We start from the raw sequence: 19,807 nt of genomic DNA, 5'->3' as shown, positions 1-19,807 counted from the left end.
CCTCAGATGAGTGAAACTGTCTGGCAGGATACTAGGGTTGTGTTAAATAGGTACAAAAGGTTTCAAAACAGAATTCATCTGGGAGGTACTACCAGATATTGTCCAATAGGAACACGGATTTTCATTTTCTGTTGCAAAATGTTTTGATAAGGTGTGCCCTTCTGAACTCACCCAGCATTAGGGTGATGTGAGACAAACATGACCCTAAGTATAAATTCTCCATCCATTATCATCTCTCTATATGTTATATCACCCAATCCCCTCCAACAGATCTGGGTTCACATAATGTGTTTTCTTTCAAATACTTTAACAGTGCTTGATTTAGCTTGTCTGGCACAATGAAACAGAATAATTCAAAAAGTGTCAACTCTGCCCATCTGGCATTCCAGGCAGGCTTATCTATCAAATGCTAAAAGTATTTGAGAGAACCAGGTCTGGATCCAAACCCAGTATCACAACCCAGCACTTCCCCTACATTTACCCAGCCCACGTTTCTTAAAGAGCATTAGGATTCTGCCCCTTGACTCCTATTTTTAGTATGCATGTTAAACACTCGCCCCAACAGACTCTGGCATGAGATATAGGATAAAGAGATATACAACGTAAGCTCTGTGGGAGAGAAACCATTATAGGCCATCTGTCTGTTTAAAAGTGTCTTCTCCCACGGAATGCCAAAGCGGAGGCCCATCCCCAGCATAGGCAACAGTTACATTCTTGCCATGTAGTGCACATTCAGGTAGTGAATCATTTTGCCCACATCCATTGCCTCTATAGCATCTAATCCATCCTAACCCCAGATTTACCCTGAGCCCTGAGAAGTTTGGACACTTCTCCCGAGTAGACAACAGAACTGCAGGCTCTGGACAATTTCACACTTGAGTTCCGACCCAAAGCTCTTATCGTCAACCTGGTTTAATTACTAAAAGACGACCGGACCGTAGCTGCAGAGATGCATTAGCTCAAGGCAGTTTGTATTAGACTCGTGTGGTGACAAAAACATGTTCAGGGAATAGTGGTGCACCTTAAACAGGGGGATCGATGGTGTCAAGGGGAAGTGAGGGCACTCGTTTGGGTCCGTCCAAAATGGCACTCTATTCCCTAGATAATGCACTACTTTGGACCAGGGCCGAGTAAAGTTTTCCACTGCGTGCCCTAATGAATATGACCCTGATTTTCATTTCAGATAATGATTTATTCCTTGATTCAATTATTTCAAGTACTACTACATATATGACTCCAGTGAGGATAGATGGTAGATATGTAGTGTACTTACAATATACCACATGTTGGACCATTTGGGGTCGTTGAAGTGGACGAAGTTGGGGTCAGGGCTTCTGGTGTCGCTTTTGATGTATCTCTTTACTCTCTGCTTCACTAGCTGCTGTTTGACCCAGTCAACCTAAAAAGACATCACACACACACACACACAGTAGAGAGACCATAGGGACACTGTGGCTTGCATGGATGGATATGGGTTTTACACACATTAACAAACAAACACGTTTGGCGATTTGCAAATTGGAATGAATGACTATGTATCTGTCCCAAATGGCACCCTGTTTGCTATGTAGAGCACTACTTTTAACCAAGGCACATAGGGCTCCGGTCAAAGGTATTGCACTACATAGGGAACAGGGGGCATTTGGGAGCCATCCTATCTATTCTTAATCCATGTGATAAACACATTCAAATGCAAATTCACAAAGTACCTTGCATACGTACACACTCTGTTTACGTGCAGTGTGGTCCCAATTCAAAGATGGGTTTTAATTGCATGTGGTGTCTGCATGCTCCGATTCAGTGCATGCCTTCATAGCAGTCTCAAACCATTGCATATTAGGAGTTAATTGTACACAATGGACCCGTTTCCCAGACACAGATTAAGCCTGGCCATAGACTTAAAAGCATGATCAATGGAGAATATCAATTGAAATAGCTTTAAAGTCCAGGACTAGGTTTAATCTGTATCCGGGAAACCTGTCCTATCTTATTAACTACTGTAGTAGGTATGACCAGTGGTTGTGGTGAGAGGCCCAGAAACCATATAGATGACGTGTTTAGATTTCTCTTCTTGATAAGTTATGTTGTGACAGTGGTTGGTGGTGAAATCACACAGGCTGGGGGGCAGCAAATCAGAGGCCTGACAGAGGTAAAATTGGTTTCTAGGCATCAGCCCCAACCTTTCATTTAAACACACAGGGCTTAGAGCGTGATATGATCAGGATGAGCTCTGTCGAGGAGCTCCAGACTTTGGGCTTTGGTTTTTATTACTCTTGAGATCCTGCCTGTCTGAGTGAGATAATCTCAGGGAGAAGGCCAGAGGAGAGGCTCCCCAAACAGCTGCACTTTTATTCTTAAAGCTTCCTGTAGGCTATAAGTGGAGGGTGGTAGGAGGCCTCCAGTAATACCTGATGGGCCTGATGTGATACAGGTGATGGGTACATGTATCTATGTATCTATCCAAGTGTATCTGTCTCGAGGTTCTGATAGGATTTTGATTGGATTGCCTTCTCTTGGTCCCTGTGTGTGTGTGTGTGTGTGTGTGTGTGTGTGTGTGTGTGTGTGTGTGTGTGTGTGTGTGTGTGTGTGTGTGTGTGTGTGTGTGTGTGTGTGTGTGTGTGTGTGTGTGTGTGTGTGTGTGTGTGTGTGTGTGTGTGTGTGTGTGTGTGTGTGTGTGTGTGTGTGTGTGTGTGTGTGTGTGTGTGTGTGTGCTTGTGTCAGTCTCTCTGCTTATGTTTCATCCAGACAGAGTAAATGATGAGATCTGGGCATGCAGGGAGAGAGACACTTGAGTGGAAAAATGGTCTGTCAACTATCACTATGTCAGGTATGTTAAAGACCCAACTCTGTGTGCGGGCTGCGTCTGTAAAACAGCTGGGCTGAAGTGATCGGAAGAACAGAGGTACAACACTTTCTGGCGACAAATGGGATTTTAACCCCTAACCATTACCGTATCCATAACACTAGTTCAACCCTTGCGCCAGTCTTAGAAGATGGACTCAAGATTTCCCACTTCCTGTTTGGATTTCTTCTCAGGTCTTTGCCTGCCATATGAGTTCTGTTATACTCACAGACATCTTTCAAACAGTTTTAGAAACTTCAGAGTGTTTTCTATCCAATGCTAATAATAATATGCATATATTAGCAACTGGGACTGAGGAGCAGGCAGTTTACTTTGGGCACCTCTGGGCCCCTTTCATCCAAGCTACTCAATACTGCCCCTGCAGCCATAAGAAGTCCTGCTACAGAAGCAAATATCAACAGCTGTCTCAGAGAATCAACAACAGCCAAGCTAAGTGGAAAATCATGTACATTTGAATTTCGAGGGAACTATCCCTAAGCTCATGTGCTTGCTCATCTTTTGTGACTAACGTTATACTGTTGTGACTATGTATTTGCCAGTGGATGCTGGTGGGAGTAGCTATAGGAGGACGACCTCATTGTAATGGCAAGAACGGAATAATTGGAACGGAGTCAAACATGTGGTTTCCATATGTTTGATGTGTGTGATACCGTTGCATTGATTCCTCCTATAGCTCATCCCACCAGCCTCCTCTGGTACTTGCTCATCTGTTGCTCCCGGGATGCTGTTGGTGATAACAGACCCTGGCCATGACCCCACTCTCTGAAGGTGTCTCAGGGGGATTTAGGATATGCAAAAAACACATTTCCAATTCACACATACATATTAATAGACTTGTACACGTGTGAAATAGGAGAAATATAATCACCCACAAAACTATTATTACTACCATTCATCCTTTCTAGCATTCACCTTAGAAGTGAATCATAACTGTTCACTTAGTAATGTATTGATGTCAAAGGGAGACTATGGGCTCTGCTTTAACAAACCTAACACAATGGTAAATCTAAGAGCAGGCGGTAGCGCTATAGGTTCAGGCGTGTGTCCGAAATACTTTGGCAATTTTCACTACTACAATTATCCGGAGACTTGCTGGCTTTGGCTGGAAAGGGCTGGGTTTTGATGAATTAACAAGTTGTGGGTGTGTCAAGGCTTGGCCCCTCGCTGGCCAATCAGAATGTGCTCCATGGCTAAACTTGTGGTTGCTTCAAGTTGTGTGTTTAAGATATTTTATGTATGGCCTTGGAATCAACTCCAATGCCAATATTTGTCCGTTATAGTTAGTTAAATGGCTTACAGATACGAAATAACAACATATACACCTATCTATTCCATCTTTGCTAAATATATTAACTTGAACCCATTTGCAGTCCACATTGTTCTAAGTAATTGCATGGCTTCAATAGAATTCACACTGATATAGGGACTACAGTAAATTGCATTATAGCTGAGCATGGACATGCAAAACATTGTCAATAAGCCAGATGAAATGTATTATTGATAAGGCATAAAAAGAGAATGAAACAACAAAAGACACAACTTGTTTTAAATAGGCTATGTCACACTTACAGGCACCATCATTTCTTCCCTTGGGCATATAATATTAAAACAACGACTATGGAGGGTTTTACACACATGCAAAACGTGACCTGCATGCTAGAATAATGTGGGCCTGCAGACATAAAAAGGGAATGTCAGCTCACTGTATTACACCTCTCAAACTTTACATTTTAATAAAGCTTTGGTGATTAAGATTTATTTCCAAGCGGTCTCGGGAGCCAAACCCTTTATGGACAGTCTTGACTACTTTGCGATTGATTTGGGCAGAAAAAAAGCCTTCATTGAGAGGAGGCTATGAAACAAAATGGGGGAAAAAAACATGTTTTTTTAATGTTTCTAAATAGGAAGTATTCAGACTCCAGAAGCACATCAGGCTCCTCTTGTTCCATGTTCACATGGACAGTGTGCGTCACGGCTGGATAGGCTGTGTTTCTGCTGTCAATATTCATGTCATAACCATCTGTGTTACTGCTGAAACCAGCTTTAGGTTGGTCTTAAATATCCCTACCAGCACTGCCTGAAATTAGCACTTTAGATCATGTTTTTAAGGACACGCCTCAAATATTTCCAACCTCCCATCTGAGCACAAGTGTGCTGATGTTTGACAGGTAAATTGCCGAACCTGGTGTTAGGGCTGTAAAATGCAAATGCACCAGTTTTCACATGACGAAATTGCAAACTAAAATGCGTTTGACACTAGCGCCGCCTTAATACCAGCCGAAAAAAGACCACTATGTGAAAACCCCGAGTAACGACCAAGCAGATGTCTCACCTTTGGGTCCATCTGGATGAAGGAGTGAGCGCCCCTAGTGGAGAAAGCTGCTCTGCGCACCACTCTGCTGTGGTGGAAATGGTAGTGGTCCTCCAGACTCCCGATCTGGACAGCAACAACATGAAAACAAACAGTAGGGTTGTAGCGAGAAGAAGAAGAAGAAGATACACTACAGTCTTTACAGTATACATAAAAATGATCATTGTGGGCAGCAGACGGGGTAATGCCAGCTTAAATCTGCATTCTACAGTAAAGTGAGATATAGAGTATGCAGTGAAGTGATCAAGAACAAATATAATTGTTTTGTATGTTACTGTCTGTACATCAATGCAAATCGATATACAGTACATGATATTGGTTATCTAAGGATGACCTAAAACCAAACAACCTACATTGTTCTGAGAAAAAACATGTTTGCACCGGTATCCAACCATGTGAAGTTTGTGAACACATACAGATGTAGGATCTTAATGTGAGCCAGTTTACTACAGCAGGAAAATAATCCTGCAGCAACAGGACATGTTCATTATTATGTGGATTAGAATTCATGGACATTTTTGTTGGGGGTTGATACAATTTTTGTAAGAGAAAGTCGAGTCTGAATTTTCAAAGTGGAAATTACAAACATCAGAAGCCTTTTTAAACCTCAAATAAACAAGGTTTTTTCTCCTACAACATGGTGATCAACTTAAGATCCTACATTTGTACAGAAGGACTTTTTCTGCAAATGTTGCTTACTCAGAGGAAAATAACCATTTCAAATCCAAAGCACGTGAAGTAATAAATAGGATTTTTTTTTTCTCTTGTGACTTTGCACCAAAAATGCGGGCAGGATTCCCAGAGCACATGTGCACTTCTGGCACTGAGGCGCATTATTATCTGAACCAGGACTTCTTTAACACTCTCTCTCGCTCAACCTTTCGCTACCTCCCTTCATCTCTTTCCCTCTGTCTTGTTCTCACTCATTTGTCATTTCAGCCTCTTTCTCTCTCTGTCTCTTGCTCTATATGTCTCCCCCACTCATTTCAACTCTCTCTTTCCCTCTTTCTCTCTCTGCCTCTTGCTCTATATGTCTCCCCCACTCATTTCAACTCTCTCTTTCCCTCTTTCTCTCTCTGCCTCTTGCTCTATATGTCTCCCCCACTCATTTCAACTCTCTCTTTCCCTCTTTCTCTCTCTGTCTCTTGCTCTATGTCTCCCCCACTCATTTCAACTCTCTCTTTCCCTCTTTCTCTCTCTGCCTCTTGCTCTATATGTCTCCCCCACTCATTTCAACTCTCTCTTTCCCTCTTTCTCTCTCTGTCTCTTGCTCTATGTCTCCCCCACTCATTTCAACTCTCTCTTTCCCTCTTTCTCTCTCTGTCTCTTGCTCTATGTCTCCCCCACTCATTTCAACTCTCTCTTTCCCTCTTTCTCTCTGTCTCTTGCTCTATGTCTCCCCCACTCATTTCAACTCTCTCTTTCCCTCTTTCTCTCTCTGTCTCTTGCTCTATATGTCTCCCCCACTCATTTCAACTCTCTTTCCCTCTTTCTCTCTCTGTCTCTTGCTCTATATGTCTCCCCCACTCATTTCAACTCTCTCTTTCCCTCTTTCTCTCTCTGTCTCTTGCTCTATATGTCTCCCCCACTCATTTCAACTCTCTCTTTCCCTCTTTCTCTCTCTGTCTCTTGCTCTATATGTCTCCCCCACTCATTTCAACTCTCTCTTTCCCTCTTTCTCTCTCTGTCTCTTGCTCTATGTCTCCCCCACTCATTTCAACTCTCTCTTCCCCTCTTTCTCTCACTCTGCTGTTCTCACTCCATTTCTCCCCTCTTTCTCACCCTCTGCCTTTCTCTCTCCATCTCCATTCAAGTCTGTCAGTTCTTAGGAATTTGGAATGATTGCTTAGATAGCAAGCTGAGTGTACACAGACGCTGCAGATATAAAATGTCACAACATAAAAGGTCAAAGGTCCATTGAATAAACGTCAATTTCAGATGTCACACTTCTCTGAATCATGCAAACACTGTGTCAATCCTTATACCCTGAATAAATATGTCATCTGTTAGGCTACAGTAGTTATGTGGGCCACATCCGTACTCCTAAATGACTTGTTATCCTCAGATTCATGTCAATAATCTATAGAATATCTACTGCTTTCTCCCCCATCCACAAACGTGTCATCTTCACAGTCTGCATGAATTATGCAAGGGTATCTATCCCCTGTCAGTAAATTCAAATTAAGATCAGTTAGGAAGTTCCATAGGGGGTGAATCCCAATGGGAGACAAGACTAAAATGTCAAGACCACATGATCATTTATTGCAGTTTATGGCATGTGGTCAACTTCAATAAGAAGGCTGCAACAGAAGCCATGCTGTGGGACACTCCTCTTCAAAATAATCTGGATAATCACTGGTTTACCCCCTGGGGAGGATTGTAAAGGCCTATTATGGCTAAAACAAGAGCAGAACAAATCCACTATTATAATTAAGTAAACCCATTCCAGTCATATATAACATCCTTAAAGTGAAAACATCAATAGTGTACCAAGTTGGAATGTAGTCCTTTTCGAATTTGGGAAATGCACAAGCCTATTGTAGTCTACAATACGTTGTATAATTACAGCGTCATGTTTAGTCTCGTTGTATATGGACAGTGCAACGTGACCATTGCCCATAAGTGAACGGCCTGAAAAGAATGTATTTCAGTGGCGCTGGTGCGTTTGTGTTGCCAACTGAAAATCGCTCTGTAACTCCGAAAGCTGTACATTTGGCGCTGGGGTTCAGGTGCTTGCCAGACACGGATAATAATCACACACGTGACTTTTCTTTGATTCCTCTATGAATGTCTCTGCATTATGATCGACAAAAATAGCCAGCCTACTGTATCGAAGTTCAGCGGCTGAACTCGACAAAACATTAGACTATTGATCCGAAAAGCAGAAAGAGGAAATCATAACAGGTCACGCTGCACAAAATAAAAACACGGTAATGGTCTTACCTGTCCATAATTATTATAACCATATTTAGCAGCAAGTTTATCCGCTTCTTCTTGCCCCCCTGCAATACGCACTGCCCAATGATTTGTATAAACGTTCCGAGGGGCCAGCGAATGACATATTTCTAAAGTTGATAATATGAAAATAAAAAATATACACATTTTGGTGTCCGAAACTTGTCCTAGAACATCAGCTGTAGAATAAGGGATAAAACACATCTCTAAACATATAACACGCATGGACGCTCAAATGAGTCAATCGTCAATTCAACTCCATCAGAAAAGGCATGCAGTTTGTCATAAATCCATCATGTCCGAGCGAAATTTACAGCCGGGTTGACTGATATTTAATTCCTTAAAAAGTTGAAAATATGAACCTCAGGCGCCAACCCTTATCCCGCGCTAGCGCTCCTCTATGTGTACGCACAGCCACCAATAGAGAATGCCTTCATGCCCAGCCTATAGCAGCGGGACGCACTGGTAAAGAGCCCGTCTGTGCGAACATCAAAGCCTCACTCATAGGGGATCGGTAGTAGCCCACGCCTCTCCAACCTGCGCTATAATAGTAACACGTCGCTCTGAAGAGTCAATGCGCTACTGAACAATGGCATAATTCCTCTGCCTTTGGCTGCTGCAACAATATGATAATGAATTATTCAATAAACTACCCCAAAGTCCAATTATCTTAGAGAAATAAAGAAAATATTGATACACTTGTCATCTGACTGTTAAGTAGGCCCTGTCTCTTGAAAACAGTTATGTTGATAGAAGACATTGGAGAGTGAAGAATGAATAACTGTTGAATAATGCAACATCCTGTCTATTTGTCAAGACTGCTGCTCTGCCATAGGCATACTGTATGGAAACATACGATAGTAATTGCAATCAATCATTGCAATCACTCTGATTGTGTGTCTCTATACAGCATGACAAACACAAACACACAAACACACACTTTTTACCACACATGTACACACATGTACACACATGTACACACACACACACACACACACACACACACACGCACGCACGCACACACACACACACACACACACACACACACACACACACACACACACACACACACACACACACACACACACACACGCACACAGTGTTCTATGTAGAGATTAGTAATGCTCCATGTAGGGAATAAAGGACATTTTGAGACACATCCTATATAGATTACAGTGGTGGCATTGTCCCCTTTTCTAATTTAAAACAACGTTAGGGATTAGAGCACATCAAACACCCACAGTTTTTAAATTGGGCATTTTTTCTTTCGCTTTCAACGGAAAATAGCTCATAAAAAAATTATTGCAGACAGATTTTGGGGGGGATATTTACCATGCTGAAATGAGAATAGTCATTATTAACATCTTTACCAAGGCCATCTGTTCTCACTCTGGAGTTAACATAGAAGACCAGAACATATCCATTCCCAAACCTCTGAGGGTGAATCATATTTGTGTCCCAAATGGCACCCTATTCTCTACATAGGGCTCTGCTTTGACCAAATATACATGCACTATATAGGGAATAGGGTGCCATTTGGGATTTAGGATGCAGTCATCCTAAATTAATCACAATATTTGTTGCTGATTGCCACTAACTGTTCTGGCTTCGACTGAATCTAAATGCTGTTAAGGTTCTGTTGTGACCAAACGTGGACCTCCCCTTATGGTACTGAGGTAAACGTCATGTTTTAATGTTCGTAGAACATTCTAAGAATGTCTGTGGGATAACGTTTTGCTGAAACCCTAAAAGGGACCTGATGGGAACATCGTCTAATGTCCTTAGGACGTTCCCTGTTTGCGGGGGGGACTTTACTAACTATGTGGCAATAGAAAATGTCACTATGTACTCTAATTGTATCGTGAGACCCCATTGCACAGGTACTGTAGACCTATAAGAGAGAAAGTTGTCAACCTTACCCTCACCCACGCTCACAACCATGGCATTATCCTGGACTCCTCCCTCTCCTTCGACCACCCCATCAGACAGACTGTCAAATCCTTATCCTTCCGCCCCGGTAACATTGCTAAGGACCCCCGTCCTGAAACCCTCATCCATGCATTCATCTCCTCTCGACTCGACTATTTCAACTCATTCCTCTCCGCCATCAACTCAAGTTCCCTCCATAAACTCCAAATGGTTCAGAACTCTGCAGCCAGACTCCTCATCCATACTAAGTTCTGGCAGCACGTCACCCCCGTCTTCCGTGAACTCCACTGGCTCCCGGTCTCCGCATGCAACGAATACAAGATCCTCTTTCTGACCTACGAAGCTCTCCACCACCTTGCCCCCGCTGACCTCTCTGACCTTCTTCCCTACCAACCCACACGATCACCCCGTTCTACCACAGCAGGCCACCTTGTTGTCCCCAGGTCCAAGGTCCAGAGCTTCAGCACCAGGGACTTCTCCGGGGCTAAACCCAAGCTCTGGAACTCCCTCCAGCCATCTGTGAGTCTATCACCAATTTTCAGTCCCCACTTCACCATGGCTCCCCCCTAACCCCCCTAAGATGACGCTGTTGATTATTGTTTAAAACTTTAACAGTGATGGACCAGGTGTGCTTGTGATAACAGGCCTGTCAACATCACTTGTTCACTTTTTTCTGTGACAATCAGACTCTTTAAGGGGTTTTGATTGTTCCTCACTGTGCATGTAGACCACAAACATCACATATGGAAGCATATATGATCCCTCCCACTTATGAAGAGGAAGTTGAGGTATTGTCACATGATTCACCATTACTCTTTTACAGTGTGTACAGAATATTAGACACACAGTGAAGAACTGTTGCTGTGGTTTCGAGTCTTGATTCACAACAGGACAATTCAGCATTGGGTTCTGTTTTATTGGGTGTTATAAACAGATTCCGTTTATAAGCTGCTGATGATTGTTCTGGTGGGTGAGACTGGAGCAGGGAAGAGTGCAACAGGAAACCCCATCCTGGGGAGAGAGGCATTTCAAGTGTATTTCTCTACAGAGTCTGTGACCACAGTGTCAGAAACATAGTGGCGAGGAGGATGAGAGGGAGGTTCATGTGACTGATACAGTGAGGCTCTGATACACCTCAGTCATTAAAGGAAATGAAAAGTGACATAGGACATTGGATCAAATTGTCAGTCCCAGAACCCCATGTGTTTCTTCTGGTGATTGGCGTTGGGAAACACACAGTGGAGATGCCGGATGCAGTGAAGTGGATCCAGAAGAACTTTGGAAAAGAGGCCTCACACCACACTGTAATAATATTCACTAGAGTGGATCAGCTGGAAGGAAAACCAGTGGAGCTGTTTCTTTAAGAGGGCAAGGAGCCTCTGACACTCCTTTAGGTGATGATGATAGATCTCATGTCTTTAATAATAAAGCCAGAGGTGGCCAGACTCAGGTGACAGAGCTGCTAAGGAAGATAGAGGAGAAGAATGGACGACAGCACTACACCAATAAGTCGGGTCTATTTTGTGTGATTTGTATATTTTTGTACATAATGTTTCCACCATAATTTCCTACGGCTCATTGTGTGTTTGTTATTATTACTACATGCTATTACTTTGCTATTATTTATATGTCTCTGTTTTGTTGGGAAGATCACATCAGGAAGCATTTCACTGTTAGTCTACAACTGTTGTTTACAAGGCATGTGCATTTTACCAATCTCTTATCCAGAGCAACTAAGTTTAAGTGCCTTGCTCAAGAGAACATTGATAGATTTTCACCTAGTTAGTTCAGGATTTGAACCAGCAACCTTTCAGTTACTGGCCCAACGCGCTTTACCACTAGGCTACCTGATGAATACAATCTGATTTGATGTACCAGGAGGCTCAAAGAAAGTTCTGAGAGGATGAGATTAAAGAAAGTGGTTGTAAAAATGTCTGTAGTCGCTGCAGTAGGAGCAGGAACGAGTGGCTTGTGCCTTGGCAACTGCAGAAATACTAGCAGGAGGACTTGTCACAGCAGGAGTGGTGGGAGGAGCTGGCATCCTAATGGCTAGTTATATCCATACGTAAGAACTTTTTCAAAAGAACTGGGTGTGGAATGCAGAAAGCTGAAACTCCAGTAAAAGTTGACATCCGCAATGAGATTTTATTTATCCAACAGCAGGAGCCCTAAAAGGCAACTTCTTTAAATCCACTTAGAGGGGTGGACCAATAGCCAGAAAGATGCTGTGAGAAAAGTGGAGGATGTCCTGGCAACCGGGGGGCTGCTGGTTTAAGATACTATCCACTGCTATTGTGCCCTTGAGCAAGACACTTCACACCCAAAACAGCTCTAGGGGTTCTATACTCAGCTGTTTCTCTTGACGTGTGTCCTCAGCAGAAGACAAAGGCAACATGTCAAACAAATGGACAATATTCTATTCTATTGACTTTGTGCTTTTTAAGTTAACATGTTATTTTCTACATTGTAAGAACAAATCTAAATTGTTTTACGAAACAAGTGAAAAAAGTGAATTCACAGCAAACATTACCGAATCTATTTTGCCACATTTGAAGTGCGTATTATTTCCATGGCATGCAATCACCTTGTTCTATGAGTATGTCCCCTGATTACACACAAATACAGAGACAGATGCCGCCATTCACTTTCCTCTCTCACACCTGATGTCACAGATTTTATACAAATACCAAGAGAATAAAAAGTGTTTCCCTGTTTTTGTCAGAGTGAAAGCTGTAGCAATAGATTCACCTTCTGCGAATGTTTACAAACCCTCCAGGAACTACGGACAATATACCTTCAACAGTCATAAAGAATCATGACTTTTATGAAGGACCCGTGGTCTCGCTTCCCAGGCTTCATGATATGGTTTTATTTCAGTCAATGTTCCTAACACAAACACAAGTGGTTTATAGGCTTCGGGAAGTAATGGGACACAACATAATGGTCATTATCTATTCTGTTGATAATCCAAGAAAATTACAGCAGCAAAACACTGAATAACCATGGAGATTTACAAGGGAAAAATCCCCAAATACTTCCAGATAAAGAGTTATTATAACCCTGAAAAGAGGAATACAACATTGTATTGCTAGGTCTGACATGTAATAGACTAAACATCAACTAAACATCATGCTGCAATGGTTTAACTTGTACTATTATCCTCAGTAGAGGGTTCTGTAGGCATAAGGCTGGTGGGATCTAGGTTGTTCTCACTGCTGTACCAATAATGTCTGTGTGTGGGATGGGACTATGAATCTCAGGGGTACAACACTCATATACTAACCTAGTGAGGAGGGAAAGACTGGGTCTTAGTCGTTGCTTTAGAGGCCGTTGGTTTAGAAATATGGCCATGCCTTTTGACCATGGCCTCTGGTGCATGGAGACAATACCTCAAACACGATGTGCTTATCCTGAGAAATGGGTGATATAAACATGCAAGGCACCGACCAGAACGGTTGTAAAACATCCTCTGGGTCAGAAATGGCGACAGAATCTGAAATAAACACGTCTAAAATGCATGTATACAAACATGTCCTTCGACAGTGACAGCAAAACGTTTATTAGCTTGTTTTCATATGTTTTGGATGGGATTTAGGGTCAGCGGTGTTATATGGGGTCAGCAAGAGTCTGTTAACTCTACCACCTTGCTCTCCTCAGTAAAATGATGTGGTTTTAGTGAAATTCAGAAGAAAGTCATTCAATAGTCTAGAGAGTTGCCCGCAGAGTAGATATTGGCAGGAGGAGTATTGGGGTTGTGGTTTCTTCTGGCTTGTGTGTGTATGTGTGTATCTGCGTCCATGTGTGTGTGTGTGTGTGTGTGTGTGTGTGTGTGTGTGTGTGTGTGTGTGTGTGTGTGTGTGTGTGTGTGTGTGTGTGTGTGTGTGTGTGTGTGTGTGTGTGTGTGTGTGTGTGTGTGTGTGTGTGTGTGTGTGTGTGTGTGTGTGTGTGTGTGTGTGTGTGTGTGTCTGTACCTCTGTGTGTGTGTCTATGTTTATATGTGTGTGTCTTTGCCATTGACTATGTGTGTCGGCATTTGCGTGTTTCTGTGCATGTGAGTAAATCATATAGCTGAACTTCGTGCAGAGAGACCTCAGCACAGCATTTGGCAGCCTCTGTCCTGGCATGAGTCCTGCAGTGTTGGCAGACTGGTGAGGGGAGTGTTTGAAGTTCTCAGGTGACTATGTGTCACTGCTCAATAAATCATCTATTTCTACAAACAGGCTGAAGATTTTTAGGATTCAGGTGAGCCAATATGAACAAACATGGTCTGTAGGCTATGTGATTCAAACAGAATGTCTACAGAATTTATATAATGCTAATCCTCAATAAAAATATACTAGACTCATCTGATGTTTACGCTACTTTGGGTCAAATATAACACTGATATCAAAATGATCTCAAACCTTTTATCAAAACATGCAATATCTGTCAGAACAGTTAGATGTTTGATTTGTCACAGCTTTTCAATCTTTCGTACTGAGTCAAATATTACTTAGGCATTTTAATCCCTTCCATAGTTTGTGTTAAACCATAATGCTAGTCATGAAATTATTATATAACCTGATTGTAACCATTTATCAACATTATGCCCCCTCTGAAATAACAAATATTTGAACAGTATTTACTGAATGGAGCATAAGGCCCAGTTATAATGCTAGTGCTGCCATCTTGTGTTTTGAATATTGGGAAAGTCTATGAAAACTTAAAACATGTTCAACAACACAACAAAAACATGACAGGACAAATATAGATATGTATCTCTTAATCATTGAGAATAAATACTAGCACAATTGTAATTCTGATGACACCATGAGCAATTATTGTGATTGTTGCTGTACAGCCCTGCAAAGGAGTTGACATTTTGCTAATCCAAGGTACTGATATCATGCTATACAAGTTCACCTATTATTAGGATTGTAGCTAATCTTCTTTGTCATTGTGTGCCTTCATTTACATTCATTTCCATATCTCACATCCCACAGTGTGGTACTTCAGGTGCATGTTCAATTCATTATTTGTTTTTTTGCACTCCATTACTCACGGGCCTTGTGTGTGTGTGTGTGTGTGTGTGTGTGTGTGTGTGTGTGTGTGAGTGTGTGTGTGTGTGTGTGTGTGTGTGTGTGTGTGTGTGTGTGTGTGTGTGTGTGTGTGTGTGTGTGTGTGTGTGTGTGTGTGTGTGTGTGTGTGTGTGTGTGTGTGTGTGTGTGTGTGTGTGTGTGTGTGTGTGTGTGTGTGTGTGTGTGTGTGTGTGTGTGTGTGTTAGGGTGTGTGTACGTTTGTTCTTGCATACAGTACATGCAGTATGAAATGCTTTGACAGTGTTCACTTCTTCACCCCGTCCACACAGTCCGTGACAGAACCAAGTGATCAGCTATGTCCAGGTTGTTATTTAGGTGGGGAGGGTTAGTGGACAGACAAGCCTGACTCCTCATCATTTGATCTTCTTTTGATGACAGCTTTAATCAGTTTGCCATTCACACAGACAGATCCAACCATCCAAGCTCCAAGGCCAACCAACTCCCATTCAAAACAATGTGCCCCTACTGACTTTAACTGTCCTATTTGATAAAGATTAAAAACATTCTCCAGAACTTTGGTGGCTAGTATTTTTATTTCTCCCACTTTGGGCTGGATGTATCAATGTGTAGTTCATACATGCATAATCTAGAAGCAGAACTACTGTCTCATCTCAGTTAGCCATGAAATCCCCAGTTTGAAAGAGACATTTTTCTGGAAGCTGTGCAGCACCATACATGTGAGCACCACTTTCAGAACACTAAAGTATACAAATGTACCGGAGAATCTCTTTAAGCCTTCATGAAGGAGCATGCAGCAAGCGGTCCGGCCATCAGTCCAACTAAACGGAGCCCTCTACAAGTTAATTAACTCAGGTACACAAGTACCAAATCAATAGGAAGCATCGCATGGACAAGGTCAATCAATGCTAATAATGGAGCAGAGAGAGAGAGAGCAGCGAGAGAGAGAGAGAGAGAAAGAGAGAGAGAGAGAGAGAGAGAGAGAGAGAGAGAGAGAGAGAGAGAGAGAGAGAGAGAGAGAGAGAGAGAGACTTCTGTATGTATAATCTTTACTGTTCATTTTTATTGTTTATTTCACTTTTGTATATTATCTACCTCACTTGCTTTGGCAATGTTAACACATGTTTCCCATGCCAATAAATCCCCTTGAATTGAGTTGAATTTAAGAGAGAGATAGAGAGAGAGAGAGAGAGAGAGAGAGAGAGAGAGAGAGAGAGAGAGAGAGAGAGAGAGAGAGAGAGAAATAAGCTCAGTTGGAGCTCAGTTCAGTTAAAGTGCAAGGCAGGCATCTGTCTCAAAACAACCCCCTTTGCAGGTTCTGTCATTTTCACGCTCATACCCTCAAAGTGTTTCGAAGTGTTTCATCAGATCAGTAATAATTAAGTAATTAGAAACAGAATTGTTTGCAAGAACTGATGCAAAGGAACAACATACCTCCAGTAATTATACTTTCTACTTCTTTATTCAACCCCTCTCCTCTGTGCAACTATTCTCCATCTCTTGGCTGTATTAACCAAACTAGTAAACACATGATTCAAAAAGGGCATGGCATACACAGTCATTATTGCAAGTCAGGGTCTGCATTCAATGCTGATCTAGAATCAGATCCCCTTGTCTTATTCATAATGATCTAAAGGCAAAACTGATCCAACATCAGCATCATAAGGCCCTGATATTTTTCTCTCTCCTTGTTTGTTAGTTGTTTAGTTAACTGGGCATGGGCAGAAACAGACCCGGACTAACAGAGAGGCTTTTGAGAGTCTCCCTCAGACCGAGGTGGGGATCAAATCTGCTTGCTTGAAAGGCGCTCCAAGAGGGTGCCTAGTGGTCTCCATGGAAACCGTTGGCCAGAATAAACTAACACAACAACTGTAGGGCGGCAGTCAAAAGAGAGAAAGCCATTGGTTGGTAATTCTGTCTGCTTTAGCCAAAATGATGACTTTATTTGTAAAGGGCTTTTCAAACATTACGCTCATGTCGCTAATAGGACAGCCAGACAGACAGGTGTGAATATTAGATTTGCTGTTGTCAATGGATATGAAAAAAGAAAATGAACACTTAGCCTGTAGGAATTCACTTCAAATGAGAGTGGAAACCAGAGTGTCGTGTTCTTCAGGCACCAATCAGAGGAAAATAGACTGAAACAGGCCGGGACGACCTGGGTAAGAAATTTACATTTACATTTTCAGTTACAAAACATTTTTAAAACTATTTCCTTCAAGTCCCCCAATGAACATGACCCAGGCTAAATCAGGAAAACCAAGCATCACATTCAAAATTCTACAAAGATGACAAATTCACCCATACTATCTCAGGGCTTATACATTGCAAGGCTGTTTTAAGGCTCCTCTGAGAGACTGACTGGGATATAACCCTCACTCTATCCAAGTTATCCCAACCATCATCACACATCAAACTGTTTCTGATGTTAAGTCAAGGAAATGTACATGATCACTTTCTTAATATCAATAGGATATTAACAGCCACCAAATAGATGCAGTCGCAGGCCCATTGGGGCTTTGATATCCTGAGTTCTATTCCTATCAAATCTCCTGACTTACTTCATGATGAAGTTTGGTTAAATATGGACACCCCTGCTGTTTTTAAGTCTCGCCAAGGGCTGGGTTTGTTACATTTAAATGTGTGAAGTATGATGTCAAAGATGGACTTTATCGATATCTGGATGCATGACACGAACACAGACATTCTTGTTTTATCAGAGACTTGGTTAAATTATTTGATTATGGATAAGACATTGACATTGCTAGTTATAAAATGTTTAGATGTGATAGGCAGAGAAAAGGTGGAGGGTGGATATGTATGTGAAATCACGTGCTCTTAATATCACTATACCCTAAAAATGTGAAACCCTGGTTCTCGATGTGGCCATGAGCCAAAAGGGACATGTATTTGTTGCTGGAGTGTATAGGCCTCCTACTGCGTTAGTTGATGTGACTAGTATCATAGCTGAGCATTTAAAACCTTTTCTATCATCTGAACTAGTGGTCTTAGGTGACGTTATCCTGGACTGGCTGACACCTATCTCAAAACCATGCCTGGGCCAAAGCTAGACTAACTGATGCTGTTGTGGAATGGCAGCTTTTCAGGCAACTGAGAAATAAATGCACGTCCTTAGTAGAAAAGGCTAAATCAAGTTACTTCCTAAGTTCTATTGCTGACTCTGCTGGTGATGCATCTACATATTGGAAAACAGTAAAGGTGCTGATGTGTGGGAATTCCTCTCCTTCCCTATCCAAGCAAGTTATAGTGATATAGGTTATGCTTTTAATCATAATTTTATGTCTGTCGTTCTTTTGTTTGAAAGAAATCTTGGTTTAATAGACCTGGGTAAGTCAGGAAACTGCTCGTTCCTCTCCCAGCTGCTAGTCGACTTGATAGAGGACCAGACAAACCCCAGTGAATCCTTGTACTCTCTAGAGCAGCTGTCTATTTCTGATGTATTGGAACAACTACTTATGATTGATGTTTTAAAAAACTACTGGGGCTGATATGCTTGATCCCTTCTAATTACAGCTTTCTGCTCCATTGATTCATTTGAACACATATTTTTAACTTGACAATTATATTGAGTACTATCCCTAGAGTTTGGAAGCCGGTCCATGTTCTTCCTCTGCATAATGGTGGCGACCAGAGTGATCTAAATAATTATCGTCCCATTTCCAAACTCTCTTGCCAAGCAAAGATCTTGAAATCATTGATTCAAAGCTTAGATCCCTTTCAACTGCTACATATTTTCTGAATGTAAAACAGTCAGGTTTCGGACTGTGTCATAGTACCATCTCTGCTACTTCTATGGTTTTAAATGATGTCATAAACTGTTTAAATACGAAGAAACACTGTGATGCCCTCTGCATTGACCTGTCCAAGGCATTTGACACTGTGGATCACGCATGACTTATTCAGAAACTCTCTACAATTGACTTAGATTGGCCTGCTTGTAGTTGGTTTGAGAATGATTTAAAAGACAGAACACAGTGTATTTACTGATGACATTAAATCAGGACTTCCAGACGAAACAAAAGGTGCCCAAAAGGGTTTAATTCTTGGTCCAGTTCTTTTCACTATTTATATTAACAGCATTGGTCGATCTGTACAAAACTGTAACTTTTATCTGGACGCAGATGACACTGTTGTATGTGCTACTTCCCCTACGGCAGCTCCGGCTCTGTTGACCATTCAATCTGCTTTTACTGGCTTGCAGAAAACCTTGGTTGACCAGAAGTTGGTACTAAATGCTGGTAAAACCAAGTACATGTTATTTTCCAAATAATGTAATAGTGTAACTGATGATTTGTGCATAAGTACATTAGACGGTGCCCCCATTTATCGTGTCCACGCATATAAATATCTTGGGATCTGGATTGACGAAAAGCTTTAAAAATACATATATATTTCACTAGGCAAGTCAGTTAAGAACAAATTTTTATTTACAATGACAGCCTACACCTGCCAAACGATGCTGGGCCAATTCTGCAGCTCTCTATGGGACACTCAATCATGGACTGTTGTGATACAGACTGGATTTGAACCAGGGTGTCTGTAGTGACACCTCTGGCACTGAGATGTAGTGCCTTAGACTGCTGTGCCACTTGGGAGCCCCTGAAGTTGATGAGTTAGTCAAGAAATTAAGAA

The 19,807-nt window shown here is 41.9% G+C and overlaps 1 protein-coding gene across 1 annotated transcript in view; it reads right to left on the bottom strand.

The window, feature by feature from the left end:
• Positions 1-8,807, bottom strand: part of pcsk6 (proprotein convertase subtilisin/kexin type 6) — a 156,446-nt gene extending 147,639 nt beyond the window's left edge. The window contains 3 exon segments of the mRNA XM_052515977.1: positions 1,274-1,399; positions 5,196-5,300; positions 8,178-8,807. Coding sequence (XP_052371937.1) covers positions 1,274-1,399; positions 5,196-5,300; positions 8,178-8,414 — 468 coding nt within the window. The 5' untranslated portion in view covers positions 8,415-8,807.
• Positions 8,808-19,807: the final 11,000 nt, after the last annotated feature.

This window comes from Oncorhynchus keta, unplaced genomic scaffold (genome assembly GCF_023373465.1).
Source record: "Oncorhynchus keta strain PuntledgeMale-10-30-2019 unplaced genomic scaffold, Oket_V2 Un_scaffold_3531_pilon_pilon, whole genome shotgun sequence".
Classification (NCBI taxonomy): domain Eukaryota; kingdom Metazoa; phylum Chordata; class Actinopteri; order Salmoniformes; family Salmonidae; genus Oncorhynchus; species Oncorhynchus keta.
Note: the sequence above shows the minus strand (reverse complement) of the source record. Positions and strands in the feature narration are given on the sequence as shown.